The sequence below is a fragment of the Capsella rubella genome, unplaced genomic scaffold, assembly GCF_000375325.1.
Source record: "Capsella rubella cultivar Monte Gargano unplaced genomic scaffold, Caprub1_0 scaffold_4, whole genome shotgun sequence".
Taxonomy (NCBI): Eukaryota; Viridiplantae; Streptophyta; class Magnoliopsida; order Brassicales; family Brassicaceae; genus Capsella; species Capsella rubella.
Window position 1 is genome coordinate 2,828,617 of NW_006238920.1, and position 16,227 is coordinate 2,844,843.

Consider the following 16,227-nt stretch of genomic DNA (forward strand, 5'->3'; position numbering starts at 1 on the left):
GAGAAATATAATTAAACTTTGAAAAGAAAAAATAAAATAAAAGAAAGTAAATAAACGTTAGCCTAAAATTTTACTAGAGATTATTTAGGTTTGAATTTTAGATTTAAAATATGAAATTTTTTATTTTTGGTATTTTTGTTTTATTAAATTTTAATTGCGTGTGTCTAATAAATTGTTATATGTATAAATATTATTAAATAGGTAAATAATTCTATGACGCCTACCCCACCTAAATGCTGATTTATATGTTACGCGGTATGCTCGGACCTTCTAGATACCGTCCTAATGATTTTTTACTAACATTGGCCACTAGCCCAGGGACAAGATATCCGGATCCGTATTCGAAATTTTATAAAAAAAAAACGGATATCCAGATAAACGGATCCGGATCCGGATAATGAAATTAGATATCCGACCGGATCCGGATCCGGATTCGGATAGTTCAAATAATTTGGGCCGGATACCCGGATCCGGTCCATATGATCCAATAACTTAAACCCACAGATTTTTGTTTCATTTTTTCTTTTTAAAAAGCCTTACACATTTATTTGGGCTTAGACATTTATTTGGGCTTAAAACATAGAGAGAATAACACTTACACCCACTTTTGTGGAGATTGTTAGCGCTTAAACCCACTTTCTGCTTGTGCTATATTTTTGTTCACTTTTTACAAAGAGAGTGAAACTTGTTATGACGTTTTTACCCCCAACTTACTTATGTAGTGTAGATAGCTGGACGAAGAGATGATGAGGAGATCCGGTGGCTGAAATTAAATTCTCTCATCCTCTCTTTCTTTCTCTCCCCTAAGCTTTAGTCCTCTTTTTTCTTTTTCTTTTTTTGTTATTGTTATTTTGGGTGGTTATTATTAAAAATTTATATATTTATTTATATATAATAAGTTACGATTTTATTTTCTTTATATTTTAAGATGCATATTGATATATTTTAGATGATTTATTATCTTATATACTATCCATCTGTAGATGAACATTTATTCATTGATAAGCGGATGCTCAATTACAATATTGTTAATAGATATTTACTTGTGCTTAGTCATATTGAAAACCTATTTCATCAAATAAATTATGGTTTGTAAATAATATATAAACTAATCTGAAACAAAAAATTATTCATGGTCATTAAGTTTTATACAAGTTCAAAACAATCTTATCTATTATACGGTATCCACAAACATTTAAACTAAAACGACAAAATTTTGTGAATACAATAATTTGTTCATCAACATCAATAATGAAATTAATTTGTCTTTTTCCACTACATACTCTAGTTTCTTACAACATGAAGTTCATTACTTTTACTAACTCAATAGCTTCCTGTGGATACCCAAGTCATCTGGTTAAAAGTAAACAGAGCAATTGCATAACAAAACCTTGAGTTTAATGGATTTTTCTTTTTCTTTCATTGTTAATTAGTCATCATCCACAAAATCACGTTCACATAGATACCCGAGTCATCTGGTTAAGAGTAAACAAAGGAATTGCATTGTAAAACCTTAGTTATTTGTTTGTTAGGTTCACTTGCATTTACTTTTGAGATATGGAGCTGACCATGAATCAGACCCTTGTCCACTTCTTCTTGTTCGTAGGAGATTCTGCTATGGTATTATACTATTATTTAGCTCAATTTGGTTTGGTACAAATGATAACCATACGTACCAGATTACCTGATTAACTACTCATGAAATTTGGAAAAATTTATGGAGACATTTGCAGAGTTTGATGATACGTTTCAACGTCATTTCAACAATGAAAATTACAGTTTACTGATACGTTTAGAGATTTGAACAACATCGAAGAGCAAGAAACAAGGAAGCGTAATTAGCGACTAAATAAAACGACAATTGGGTACGGCATCGGCTACAACCGATCTAGAAAACCGATCTCGTGGGGTAAAGAGGAGGATTTGGTTTTGCTAGAGTCTGAGCAGGCGGATGAGGTAGGTTTACGTGGCGGAAAGAGAGGATTTGGTTGGCTAGGTTCTAGCGGTGGCAGAAGAACGATTTACACGGTGGATCTAATAAGATCCTCGCTGGTGGAGGAGGGCGTATTGGTTGGGTAGGATTTTCTCATATCCTCGCTTGTGGAGGAGGGAGACTTAGTTGGGTAGGATTTTCTCAGTTTTGAAGCGGAATTAGGGATTCAAGAGTTAAAGTTTGGGAAAAATGGGATTAATTTTTTTTATTTCTTTTTACTTTTACTGAAAATTGGTTTTAGAATAATGAAAGAAAGGAAAAGAGTTGGAGATAGTAAATGAGAGAATAGTCATTTCCTTAACAAAAAAGTATAGAGGTAGTAGAAAGTGGGTGTGATGGTGAATAATTTATGGTAAAGTAGGTGTATATGCTAATATCTCTTGGGTCAATAACATCTAGACCCACTTTAGTGGAGTTTGTTTTCGCATACACCTACTTACTACTCTTCCTGTACTTTTCTCTAGTTTTTACAAAGGGAGACAAACTTGTGAAGACAAAAATGCCCCCCACTTATTTGACTGTTAGATTTCAACTAAATTATTATAGTCCTACGGCTGGGAAAGTGTTTGTGTTTGTGTCAATAAGCGACAATATATATATATATATATATATTGATCTTTCTATTACGCCGACGAGTTTATCGTCTCTGTTTTGGAGATCTATGAACATTTTGGGACATTTCTGTGCTAATCATATGGAATCTAAAAGGTGCAGTGTTGGATTTTTGGTTTCGTCGGAGCTAACTAAACTTATGGAATCTTTTTCGGTATGAAAACTCACCGCAAATGGTAAACTTAGAAGAACGGCCACAAAAACCCAAAAGTCTATGTCGCCGCCGCCGTAACAACAAAGCAAGATCTCTGTCATTTGCTTCTAGCAAAAAGTTAAAGCACAAATTGGTTGCACATTGTTGCCTAGCAATGACATATGTTAGCTGAAAACTAAAGTAAAATTATCAATTAATGTTATCCACCGAACACTGTCCACATGATTAGAACACAAAGAGACACCACATTTTACTTATATTAGAACACTGTCCACAATTAAGGTAACATTGAAAAATATTGTCCACAATACTGTCACCAACACTGTCCACCAAAGACCATAGATTAGAACATTGTCCACAACACTGTCACCAGACAACACAACACTGTCCATTAATGTTATCCACTGAACGCATTGGGTATCCATCGAACATTGTCAACAATTCATAGTCATATTCAACCGCCTAGGGGAGGCTTCAGATTAATAGGGTTCCGGCAGAGGAGTAAAGGAGATGACTCTTCACTACCAATCCGGAGGAGGGAGGGTGAACGGGGGATATAGGGTTCCGGTGGGTAAGGGAGACGACTCTTCACTACCAATCTAGAGGAAGGAGGGATATTACTGGGTAATTAAACTTAGTGGCGGCGGAAAGACAGAAGGTTAGAAAGGGGGAAGTGTTAATGGTGGTGAAGTCAACACCGAAGTTGCAGCGGTGGTTCAATGAACGCTACGGCGAAGTCAAACCAAAAACTATGAAATTAGAGTTTAGGGTTCGGGTGAAAAAGAAATGGAAGCTTCTCTTCTAAATTAGTTTTTTCACTAAAATAAAAAAGAAATTAAAATTAAGACAGTAACGAGAGATGGTGTGGAAGTTAGATGGTCTTAAGGATTGATTTTTAATCACAATAAAAACAAAAAAGGTAAATTAAGAGGGAAGGAGAAGAAGTTAGACAGCAACGAGAGGAGTTAGATTGTTTTGAGGATATGATAGTCTTTTCAGGAAGGAAAAGTATAGGTATAGTTGAAAGTGGGTGTAGTGGTGAATAATTTAGTTTAAAGTAGGTGTAAATGCTAATAACTCTAAATGAGACCAATTTGTAAATGCTTAATTGTGGACAGTGTTTTATCTTAAAAGCCTAATATCCTAATTACTTTCAAACCCTAATATCTCAACTTCTCAAGCTTCGTTCTTTGCTTTTTTCACCTAGCGCCGCAACAGTTTTTTCACATCTCTAGCTGCAACCAAAACGACCATCTCCACCTAAGAAGGCACCAAATCGTCTTCTTCCTCCACTTGATCGCCCTCATCTATCAATAAAGCGACCATCTCCACCACCAAATCATCCTCTCCTCCACCATTCGCCTTCATCCACCAACGGATCGGCGAGATTTTAAATTTGACTTTTCTATTTATGGTGTTTTTTCATCTCTGTTGATCTTTATCTACTCTTTCTGCTGGTGGTTCATATCTCATGTTCGCACATGATGTATGTCTCAATGGTTTTGATGGAGATTCTTTGATACAAAAACAAAATGAAACAAAAATAGTCGGAGCCGGATATCCGGGTTTTTTTGCGGAATCCGAAACACATATATCCGGGGTAGCCGGATTCGGATTCAGACATCAAAACTCTATATCCGGCGGATACGGATCCGGATCCCGATACCTCTAAAAAACCCGGATATCTAGATCCGTCTCAGGGCTATTGGCCACGACCAATAATACATTGTTCATGCATACATGGCAGAACAATGCAGCTCTTGAGATAAATTATACCATGTCGATAGATCACTACGAAATATGTCAAGGGGTGATGCTTTAATACACCTTTCATAAACTTTGCCCAAAGAAATATCTTACATTGTTATTTTCAAAGTATTTACTCTACATAAAAACAACTCAAAACTTAAATGCAAATCCGTCTGTAATCCTTGGGAAACAGATGTAACCAATGGATTATAGACGGATCAGTTGGTCTTTTCAAGAGCATCAGTTAAAAAACCTATCAGTAAATAACCGGTAATTACCAACAAATTTCCAAGGTGAAACTACCGACTGATTATCGATGAATAGAAGCATTAGTAATCCGTCGATAATTCGTTAGTAAAGTGACATTTTTCAAGCGTGTTTCCGTAAGAAACTTGAAAACAAATGTCCGGAAATCTACTTCAGTACTAACGGATTACCGACATAATCTCAAAAAAAGTCGTCACTATCGATGGATTACCGACAGTTATTCGACAAATGTCCATCTTTACCAATGTTTTACTAAGTAACTTTTCTAGAAAAGTCTTCGCCTAACCGACAGATCATCAAAAATTTATTTTTAAAAAATAAAATTAAAATTATCAAAGTTATGTAAATTAAAAACTCAAGTTATTTATGAAAAATGATTAGATATTTAAATTTCTGAATTTATAATTTTATGAATATTTGAAAAACTAAAAACACGAAATTGTTTGATAAACAAGAAATTGTTCAAAAAACCTGAAAGTCATAAAATCTAAGAAGACGAAATCTTTGACCGCATCTCGATCATGAATGCTGCTAGATTCTCATCTCTCTTCTTGTTTTCTGCTTTTTGTTCTTCCATTTTCTTCTCCAAAGCCGCAATACGCTCATCCTTTTTTTTCATAGCTTGTTGGAACTCTTGGATGGATGCATATGAGAAACCCATTGAGCGAGAAGATGAACTTATTTGGGAGAGATTTCCTAATCCAAAAATCCGTCTCTTGGTTTTACAAGTTTCCTACAAATACATTAAAAATAATTGTTTAAATATTTTACAACAAAGTAAATTAAACTTATTTTTTTTTAAGTTATACCTCGACAAAAAGCTTGTTCACTTTCTCTCTTCTTAATTCAACAGTAGACTCCGATCCGTCAGAAGATTGTACAACAGGTTGAGAAAGGCGCACCTCCTCATTCCGCCTCCTCGAAGCCTCGATGATCATCTTAGCTCGACCATCTTGTAAATGCTTTGTTTTTTTGTTAGTGTGCATATCCTCCATCAAAGTAAGATGGTCGGGTACCACACCATCCCTACTAATCTGAATGAAGTAGTTTAGTTATATATAAATTGTCTAACGAAAAAATATTGCACAAAAAATTGAAAACTTACAAGTTGACGTTTTCGAGTAGAGGCGCTTACTGGACCAGCACTGTGGGTACCCATGCCCACCCGACCACGTTTGCTTTTACTATTCAGAGAATCCTGTGAGGCACGTGAAATAGTATATGGTTTCCCCCAATAAATAACCAAACCATCGAACACTTCTTGGTTCACCCCTTTTGGCATTTTTCCTTTTTTCCACCTTTGCTTCCACTCATTCAAAGTTCTAGTATATTGTAAAGCGGCTGCCTTCTTGAACTCTCTTCGAACTTCATTGGTAAAATCCCGATGCCAATTAAAATCTTGCTAAATAAACCAAACCAATGCATATTAGCCCACACAATGATGTTGTAAACAAGTAATTAAAGTTGAAACTTTTACCGCAAACTGCTTGAACCACATTTCTTGTTCACTCGTTGGCATCACTGAGAACGTTGCATATGGTTTTTTAAGGATTCTTTGAATCATGCGCAAAATGGATTTTGAGATGCCGTTATGAGACTCTTTGAACCATGTTGACCCGGGAATGAAATGCGGATGTAACTCCGGGATTCGTTCTCGGCCCGGTTGAGAGACAAAATCTTCACTGCTTATTTTCATGGGAGCATGTTGTGAGGCTTGTGAATCCGGAACTGGGCTATCATGTGATCGAGTAGCACTCGCTTCTCCGGCAGTATGGCTAGACGATTTATGATCATAATTATCATAATTCCTACAAACAAGCAAAAACTTTGTTAGAAATGATAATTAAGTGTCAATATTTACAAATAAGCTTCATAAAACAAATATTCTATTCGAAGTACTGTTTAAACTTCATAAGAAAACAAAGTATGATAATATGATATTTGCTTAGAATTCAAAGTAATTTATATTTTCAATATTCATAAAATTAATAAAACCTACAACAGAAATGCTAGTAATATTAGAAATACTGTAAAATAAAAAATAAACAAATTATGATAGTATGATAGTTATATATACGTTAATCCAAAATAATTTATATTTCATAAATCAAAAACACAAAAATAAAATCTAAATTTATTCTAGAACAAATTAAAATCCCTAACATACAATTTAACAAAACAACTAATATCTATTTAAAAAAACAAACAATTCTTACGAAATCCATTTCTTACCATTCAATAACACACAGAAAGATTTCTTACAAAAATCTAACTAACACAAAACAAAACAAAACCAACTCTTACAAATATCCCAATCTTCCCAAATTGAATACACAAATCTAACACCCAGTTCTAACAAATCTAGATCCCATATCTATTCTTATAACCAAATCTAACAAATCTATGTATATATATTTTATATATATATATATCATATTCTCAAGAAATTTAACAAAACCTAACAAAAAAAATTAAGAATAAAATTAGGGACTTACGCCATAAGAAGTTCACGAGAATGGAGATTGTCGAGATTGGACGGTGGATTCGTCGGAATATAACACCGGAGAGAGATTCGTCGCCGGCGAAAGAGAGAGAATCGTCGTAACCGATTTTGTGAGAGAAAAGAAATTGTGGAGAAGAAGAAAAAGTGTTTGCTTTGCTTATAACGTCGTTACTAACGGATTTTCCAACGGACAAATCCGTCGGTTATTGCTAAAAAAAAACAAAATTGCCGCGATTACCAAAATTTCATTGTAATTGGTTTCCCGGCAATGAGATCCGTCTACATAGGTCAATCTGACATATCAATATAACTTGTGTAAGTGTGACTTGGTTACGTACAATCTTATTTTCTTGTGTCATATTAACTAACCAGCCGCTCATGTTTACGATGCATGTTTCATACTGCTGTAATGATTAATTTTTAATACTAGCGACGACCAAACAATAGATTGTTCATGCAAACTTGGCAGAACGATGCAGCTTTTGAGATAAAATCAAACTATATCGATAGACCACTACAAAAATATGTTTTTAAGATTTGCTAAGAGATAGACTCCTATAGACTAAGAGATGGTCTAGACCACGAATAATGGCCGTTTTACAATGCATGTTTCATAAGCTTAAAGCCAAAGCAGCCGCTTAGGTTACAATATATATTTATGTGGTGGAAGATTAATTTACGATCATTTCATTATAAATAGGCCGAGGTTGAAAACAAAGTAGTAATAATCATCATGGCCAAGTTTGCTTCCATCATTACTTTCTTCTTAGCTGCTCTTGTTCTCTTTGCTGCTTTCAGTGATGAGAAATGCCCTTATCATATAAATAAAATTGTGTGTGGTTAAAGGTAATTTTTATTTATTTGATAACTAATCTTGATGAGAGATGTGTGTACATATATGTAGAAACTACGACAATGGTGGAAGCACAGAAGTTGTGCGAGAAGTGCGTTGCACTTGTTGTAAAAAAAACTTTTCTTTTCAAATTAACTTTACCTTTATTTATAAAAAGATGAATTGTCTAATTGACTGAATCATATGTCGCAAAAGAAAGAGCTAGATCATTAGACCAACTCTACTAGAGAAACCCTTAAAAATTGCTTATATTAAACAAATAATATATTTAAAGTTATAAGATATGTGGCGTGTCTTAATGGTTGCTTGTGTTACCTATTGAAGAAACCTTATTTATTATATGGTATATTTTTTTTGACTTTTTGGTTATACATATTTTTGACTTTTTGGTTTAAGTCTTTTTAGGAAGTTGTAGTTAAATAACTCGAAAAACTCAAGATTCTGATACTGTTTTTGTTTCACAACTCATAATGTAACATGCATAGGTACGTATGTTTCGAGGGTTTAAAACTGTTAATGCTTAGAGATCTAATTCTCAAGAGGAAGCGTTACGTATGTGCTTTGATAAAATGTGAATATGTTACCAAAAAAAGAGAATAATTACTTCTTACAATAAAATGACGAAAGTAATACAATTTACCATTCATATGATCTAACATAACATCAATGTCTTGAAAATGCTAGCCTAATTGCATATTTTCATAACAAAAGATTCATATATTGATCTTCTATAAACATTGTCAATGAAAGATAACCTCACAGCTGCGAGAACCCTTAGTGAAAGTATAAAGTTCCTTGAAGATATCTGAATCTTGGTTTGATATCGAATAATCTTCGAAACGCAGAGTGAGTTTCTGTAGAACTAACGAATTCTCAAGAAAATACTTCACTAATTTCTTGCCAGTTTCTTCTCCCATAACCAATTCTCTAATCTCAACACTCTCCAGACTAGATAACAAACACTGAGGCACAAGTTTAAGTCCATCTTGCTCAGGCTCCGTCGAAACAACAAAGTCCTGCAATAGATTCAGAGATGTTATTAACTAACAAACCAAATCACATACTGTATTTATTCAGAATCTTACCAAGATGAGGTTTTTCAGATTTGGGAAGCTCTCAAGAAAGCCGAGCAACAGATGCAACATGGACCAAGAGATCGTGGCTTGTAAACGGTACAAGTTATCGAATTTAGGAATCGGTCCTAATTTGGAATATCGATGAAGGACCTGCGAGAAAAAATAAAAAAAGGATACATCATAAGTGATCAAAGTACATTTTCTTGTTACATATATGCATCAAAAAGTATATAACTTACCTCTAAAGTAGGCTGAGAGATGATCATTTGCCTTACACTAGATACACCGATGAGAAAATCACGAATAGTATCTCTCTTTCTTAAATCCCCCAGTTCCAAAGGACTACCACCAAACTTAACATTAAATTCAGTATCAATATCGACCATGAACAAAGAAGTCAAGTTCTTGACTATAATCACATCAGAAGTGTTATCACTAAAATTCAAATACTCAAGTCTCGGAGCATCAATCTCAACCGAGTAATGCAGACCACTATCACTACGACTCATACTATACTCAAACGCGAGACGAAAGCTTTTAAGAGTCCGAGACCTCACACGAAGAAACTGCAGGACATCTAGATCACAAAAATCAATAGGCCTAATCAAAACAAGATTTTCAAGAACAGGACAACCTGAAATAACCTTCTCCATAATCAAAGGATCATCAAAATACCAAACATCTTCTAAATGCAAGATCTTAAGAGAAGGTAAAGAAACAACGAACTCGGGATTCGCGATTCCTACTGTTACAAGCACCAAAGACACCAATGTATTGCTCTTATATATGTTCAAAGGCAAGAACTCTCTGATACACATATCAGTCTCAAAACCCTTAGCAACTAAATGCTCAATCCCAAGTTCCACTACTGTACTAACCCATCCGAGTAACCGATCATCGTCATAAGTGTATTCATCATACTTGATCTTGAACATTTGCATTCTTGAGTTTGGATTGAATTCAAGAAAATTGTCTATAAAGCTGGCATAGTCCTCTTCAGGGAAATCACTGACCTTTAAGTCAAGAACAGGAACATTAAGCCAAAGACATTCCCATCTCTTGGATAAAACACTTGTCTTAACGGAATCTTTGGTCGGAAGGTATGAGAGTACTTGTGTTAGCAAAGAATCTGGTAATTCGCTGATCCTGTCGCAACTCATCGCAAGAAACCAAAGCCTAAGCAAGGTCTGAAGAACTCACCGTCTATTTGATTTGCCGGCGAACTTTTGTTGAAGTTATGGGGGAGAGAGAGATGTGAAAATGTGAAGAAGTCAGGTCGCCGTAGATTTTATTCCGCCGGCGCAAGTAATCTGATTACGGTCGGGGATTGGGCCTAATTGGGCTTCATTGAGGCCATGTATATTGACATGTCATAATCTAATTTTTGATTTGGTTTTACTTACAGTATGAGGTTTTTTTTTTGTGGGTTAACGAGAAAACTGTAATTATATTTTGTTTGATTTTAATTATTCATCCAGTAAAAATTTATATAAATTAATAATATTAAGAGCATAATATTTTATTAATTTATAGTAATACTTATTTGTTTTTCCATTTAAAGAATTTGCAAATTAAGGATGTTATAAGATTTTTAGTTTTCTTTTTTTGTCAACTGGAATTATATTAAACCTTGTTGTGGAACCAAGGATGAAATACATATAACGTCCAAAAGATGGAAATTTAACCCGGCGGACCACGGTAATGTCTCCAAAACTACAACAAGAGAAAGAAAATCAGCAGAGGTCCTCCCTCTCACAGTCACGACGAAGAGTACCGCTAACTGGATAGGGCGAACAAAGGTCTCGTAGAGTTGAGCGGCGGCTAGGGCAACCTCTTCGAGAGAACAGAGGAGAGAGGTTTTTTATTTGATAAGATTCTTAGACCATGCACATTGGTGTTAATAACCAAAGTCCTACATATTTTTTTCATTAAAAATAAATCAAAACAAAAAAGAAAAGGGTGGGTCATCAATAAAAACGGGACGTCCCGCGCTTCCTTCTTTCACTAATCGCGGGCCCCACTAACACGTGGCGGCTCGCGATTGGTTACATACTTTTTTAAAAAAAAAATTTCAAAAAATTTGAAAAAAAAAAAAAAAATTTTTTGGGGGGACGACCACAACCGATGTACATGCCCTTAGTTTCCCACATCAACAAAAAAAAAAAGAAAAACTCATTTTCTCTTTCTATTTTAATTATCTAAACGATCCTCATTTGTGATTAAACTACTTTTATCAAGAGATAAATCGAAATTTTAGGCTGTTTTAAGAAGGAAAAATAAGACAAATGTTGACAAACAAGAATGAAGAAGATTTAAAGCATAGATTTTGTGATTTTATTGGTAATATATTGATTTTAGATTGGTAAAATTATTATTGAAAAGTTTTAAACATGTTTCCTACATTTTTTATATGTTCCAAGAAATCAAGATTATATATTTTAGGTGTATTCTACAATCTACATGATCTGAAATTATAGAATTGATATTTATTCTAAAAAAAATAGTCGGAATTTTCTTAAATTAATATTTTGAATTTTGGATTTTTAGAAATTAGGCAGTCTATGTAACGTCACGACCGTCAACTCTCTAATGGGCCCCATGTTCACCATCAGCCCATGTGCCAACCTCTCTTAATGAGTCTCACGTTCTCTCACTAGGCTCATGAGCCCATCAATATCCGACGACCGGTTTGCTAGGTCTGGGAGGCTTAATTACTTGTTTATCTTTTCATGTGTTTTGGCCTCACTCACACAGTCCCGACAACCACTTCCCGGAAGATGACCCATCATTTGACTACTCAGCATAACCACCCTTAAATATGGAGTTCACTCAGGACCCTTGATCGAAAAGATAAGTATTATATATTTTACTACTCCAAAATTATTTCACAATTCTGATATTATATATGTAGTTCTCTCTATAGTCAATAATCAATATACAAAATGTAATTATTGTTGGAACTACAAATTTGACATAATGGCTCCGGCCAATTGTCCGGTGACGTCTGTCGTCGGAATGACCGGAAGTTGGATTTTTTGGATTCCTTGTAATAATCACTATAAGATAGTATATACGTGTGAAAATCAAAGTTATATTGTATGATTAATATATCTCCAAAGTGGATAGCTTGAAAGCTTATTATAACAAATATGTGCATTTGTCCTACATTGAAAGATTGGAAAATTTTCCATTAGTATATATAGTGATACACTTATATCAAGGTTCACTAGATATGGGAAAAAGAGACTATGGTGAGATGATGGATTGTTATGCAAACCACACACGCGTGCTACCGCCGCCGCCGTGCCGGGCTTGGGTTTGGGGTTGGGCCTTGGAAAATGGGCCCCATGGCCCAATCAAGACTATTCAAAGATTGTTTTTTTTTTGGAGAAAGTTTTTATGTTTCATTTATGTGTTACATTTTATCTCCTAAAATTAATTTGCATTGGTATCCGAGAATCTTGCATGGCCGAGTATTTCTCACACCAACTGAACCGAATCTTCATCCACTTGTCTAACAACCCACGAAATCTGCTTCAGCTACGAGCATTTCGCTCAAATTTGCTGTGCAAGTTGTTGTTGCACGTGCTCCTCAAGTTTCAGCTGGAGTTCTAACCCGTGGCTATAAAAGCCAGCGTTGCTCATTCATTTCTTCGCCCGCTGGAGTTTTTCTCTTCTTTCAAAAGTTAGTTTTAGATTTAAGAGTGTACGTTTAATCAACGTTTGTTGGAACATGTTATCAAGTGTGATGATACGTGTTCGAGTTGATTGTAATTTGAGATTCATCAAGCTCACCAATAGCCACACTACAGGAGCTTGTTTGGGTTAAGAATAGAGATCAAATCTCGCATTCAACTATTTTTTTTTTTTTTTCCAAATCGTTTTCAAAAGAGGTTTTAATTGTTGTTTTTACTATGGATTTTCGTGGTCCTAACAATTATAACTTTTGAAATACATTGTGTGTTGTCTAAAGGCTAAAGAAAACAAAAAGCTTTTTTTGAGAATCTAGTATGAAGGATAAATCAAAACAACCAAAACTGAAGAACTACGTTTAAAGTCCAAACTGAAGTACTCCTCGTCGTGTATGATAACTCTGGATTCGACATGATTAAATAATTAACTAAAATTTCTATTTAACTAAATTAGTATTATAACTAACTAAGATCGTTAGTTATTCGTACTATATTATACATAAAATAAAACTTCATTCGTTTATCACTATTACAACTTCCATAATTCAAATAAATTATGTTGCACCTTATTTCTAACCTACAAAGTGTAAACAAACATTATTCGATTGATTACATCTCAAAAATAAAACACTTATAGGTTTGCTTTCAAAACATATACTAGATATTTCTAAGTGAATATATATGAATATAATTTAAAGCCATTTTGGAGCACAAAAAGAAGAAGAAACAAATTAAGCGAAATTGAAATATTGTATTTGTTTTTTATATCTCAAAAGGTAGAACAACTTGTGGACACAGCCATTGGAAGTAGTACATGGCTGCATGCATAATGTGATTCACTTCTCTTTTTTTCAGCACTTTAATTGAAATGAAAGGCAAAAGAGCTTCTACACGAATCTAGACCATTAGATTCCTTTTGTAAATACAAAACAAAGAAATTATATTATTTTGCACTAATTGGAAAAATTACAATAATTGTAGTTCATTGCTTACAGTTTTTTTAACAACCTTTAACATAGTGGACTAAATTTGAAAGGTGATATAATTACAATACTAATACAAATTACTATACTATAAATCTCGTAGTAACCGACGACTTGCTGACAGATCTAATGCTTTATATATCTAACGCTCTATATAATCGTATACGTCTGTTACTCGTCAGTAATATGCATTTCCGACGAGTAATGACGGATTTGCCTGTCGGTTTTAGGTTGTATTCTTGTTATATAGAGATTGATGAAAAAAGCAGAATCAAAATGTCAGAATTCTTGATTTGCCATTTATTGAATAAAAACAAACAGAGAACTAATATGCGTTATGCAACAACAGTTTCTTTCATGGAATCGAAATAAACATTTGCTAGCTTCCACAATAGTCATATGGAAAAAAATCTCAAAAATAAAGTAAAAAAATAATCACCAAAGGGAAAAATATAAGAATAATTATTATTAAGATATGACTTAAGAGAAGATTGAGAAAAGAATCTTGAAATCATTCATCATGCATAGGTGGAGCTGTGGCGACAACTGCGAGTTTCTGAAGATTGAGTTTGACGACAGTGTCCACAAACATTTTCGTGTCTTCCTCTGTGTTCCCCTCGGGAATATCAACGGTGTAAGATTCAAGAACCACCGTGTAAACCTTGCCGGAATCTTGATTCAAGAACTCGTTCACCGACGTCACTGACTTGTAGTTCTTGAGCCTGTGTTCACCACCTAAGACCTTAAAGCTAAGAACACGGTGGTCTTCGTCGACGAACTCGAGCCTCTCGGTGCTGGTTGAAGCTGGTAGGCCGGAGATTACCGTCACTTCTCTGACGCTTCCTATGTTTCCATCGCCGGAGATGAGACGGCAGCTTTTGACAAAGTGTTTGTAACGTTCAGGGTTGTCGAAACTGCGGATGAGAGGCCAAACCACCGAGGCAGGAGCGTCGATGCGTTGGGTTATGAGAGAAGTGCAAGTGGTTGGGTTTGGTTCGAACTGGTGGTATGTTTTGATAACCGGTTCGAGGGTTTTGTTCTCATCGTCGGTTAGGCCTTTCACGACCGGAGAAGAGCTCATGGTGGTGGTGATGAAGAGCTCACGTGAGACAAAGAAAGAGAGAGAGAGAGAGAGAGAGAGGTCTTGTTGTTGTTGGAGATTGGGGAGTTTGTGAAAGAGATGAGAATAAAAAGACAGTTTCTTTATTTGGGGGAGCTATGTGAGTGTTTTTATATTGATACAAATCTATGTGTGTTCTTTAATTTGGACAGATTTATCTATTTTTGTTTTGTTTATTGTGCATTACTAACTTTTGTTCTGTCACTTAGACATAGACTCTATCATTTCTTTTTTGTTTTGTTTTTAGAAGAACATTTTGTCAAAGAGTTTAAAATCATATGCATAAATATTCAATGTTTTAAAACTTTATGGAGTATTTGTGGTATCTTCAAATAAATACTCAAAAGTTAATATTTTGATAAATATAATAATTTTGCGACTCAATTTCTGTATTGATAAATTAATAACTCTTTAAATTAATAAATATTATAATTTTTAAATTTTAATTTTAAAGGTTTCAATTTTTATTAAATTTAATTTTAATAAAATTTATTAATCGAATCATTTATTTAGTATGGAAATATTGTGAGACATCATTTGAAGTTATTCTACCACTATCAAGCTATTTACTACAATTTCCTTTTAAATTATATAAAGATTTTTTTTTAAATGAACTTAAATTTAATTCAATAATTTTGTTTTATCTACAAACTAAATTGATTAGCTCAAAGAGCCAATTAGAGGGAAAGTTGTTTACATATTTAACAAAATGCGATACGGTACGAACTTTGCATGCCAAGGAATCAACTTTTATATTTGCATTCCTTGAGATAAGAGATAAAGTGAAAGTTAAGATTTATTCTCTATTATTGTCGATTTCGTCGAGGTAAACAGAGAAATTCGGCCACTTGGAAGAGAAAGACAACATCTTCACCAAATTTAAAGTCATTGAGAAAATGCATATCTTGTAGTCGTGTCCAATCTTTGTATTCAATAATTTTACTAATTTAGTCTTCAAATAAAGAAAGATATTCGGCGATGATTTTACTAGGTTTCGTTAATTAGATACTTTTATTAGCCATTAAAGAATCCACAATAACTGGTAGATCTACGTTATTTTCAGTAAACTTTAAAATTTTAATTACTATTCTATCTGTTTTATTTTAGTTGTTGTTTTAGAATTATTAAGATTTTGGTTCATATTAGTTGTCGTTTTAGATTTATAATGCAAATTTATGAAACAAATTTCTAATTTTAACCCTGTCTTTAAGCTTAGTCTGTTATC

The 16,227-nt window shown here is 34.0% G+C and overlaps 2 protein-coding genes across 3 annotated transcripts; both read right to left on the bottom strand.

The window, feature by feature from the left end:
• Positions 1-8,723: 8,723 nt before the first annotated feature.
• Positions 8,724-10,449, bottom strand: LOC17888680 (F-box/FBD/LRR-repeat protein At2g26030). Of its 2 annotated transcripts, XM_023784470.1 has the most exons (4): positions 10,086-10,449; positions 9,447-9,560; positions 9,217-9,357; positions 8,724-9,147 (listed from the first exon to the last, which is right to left on the bottom strand). In XM_023784470.1, the coding sequence occupies exons 1-4, from the start codon at positions 10,365-10,367 to the stop codon at positions 8,872-8,874; spliced, it is 813 nt and encodes a 270-aa protein (XP_023640238.1). In that variant the 5' UTR covers positions 10,368-10,449; the 3' UTR covers positions 8,724-8,871. The 2 variants fall into 2 exon arrangements, with proteins under 2 accessions (XP_023640238.1, XP_006294221.1); XM_006294159.2 differs by having other exon boundaries at positions 9,447-10,449.
• Positions 10,450-14,153: 3,704 nt separating this feature from the next.
• Positions 14,154-15,092, bottom strand: LOC17888395 (abscisic acid receptor PYL2). The gene has a single exon (XM_006294995.2). The coding sequence runs from the start codon at positions 14,961-14,963 to the stop codon at positions 14,394-14,396; it is 570 nt and encodes a 189-aa protein (XP_006295057.1). The 5' UTR covers positions 14,964-15,092; the 3' UTR covers positions 14,154-14,393.
• Between the last annotated feature and the right edge of the window lie 1,135 nt (positions 15,093-16,227).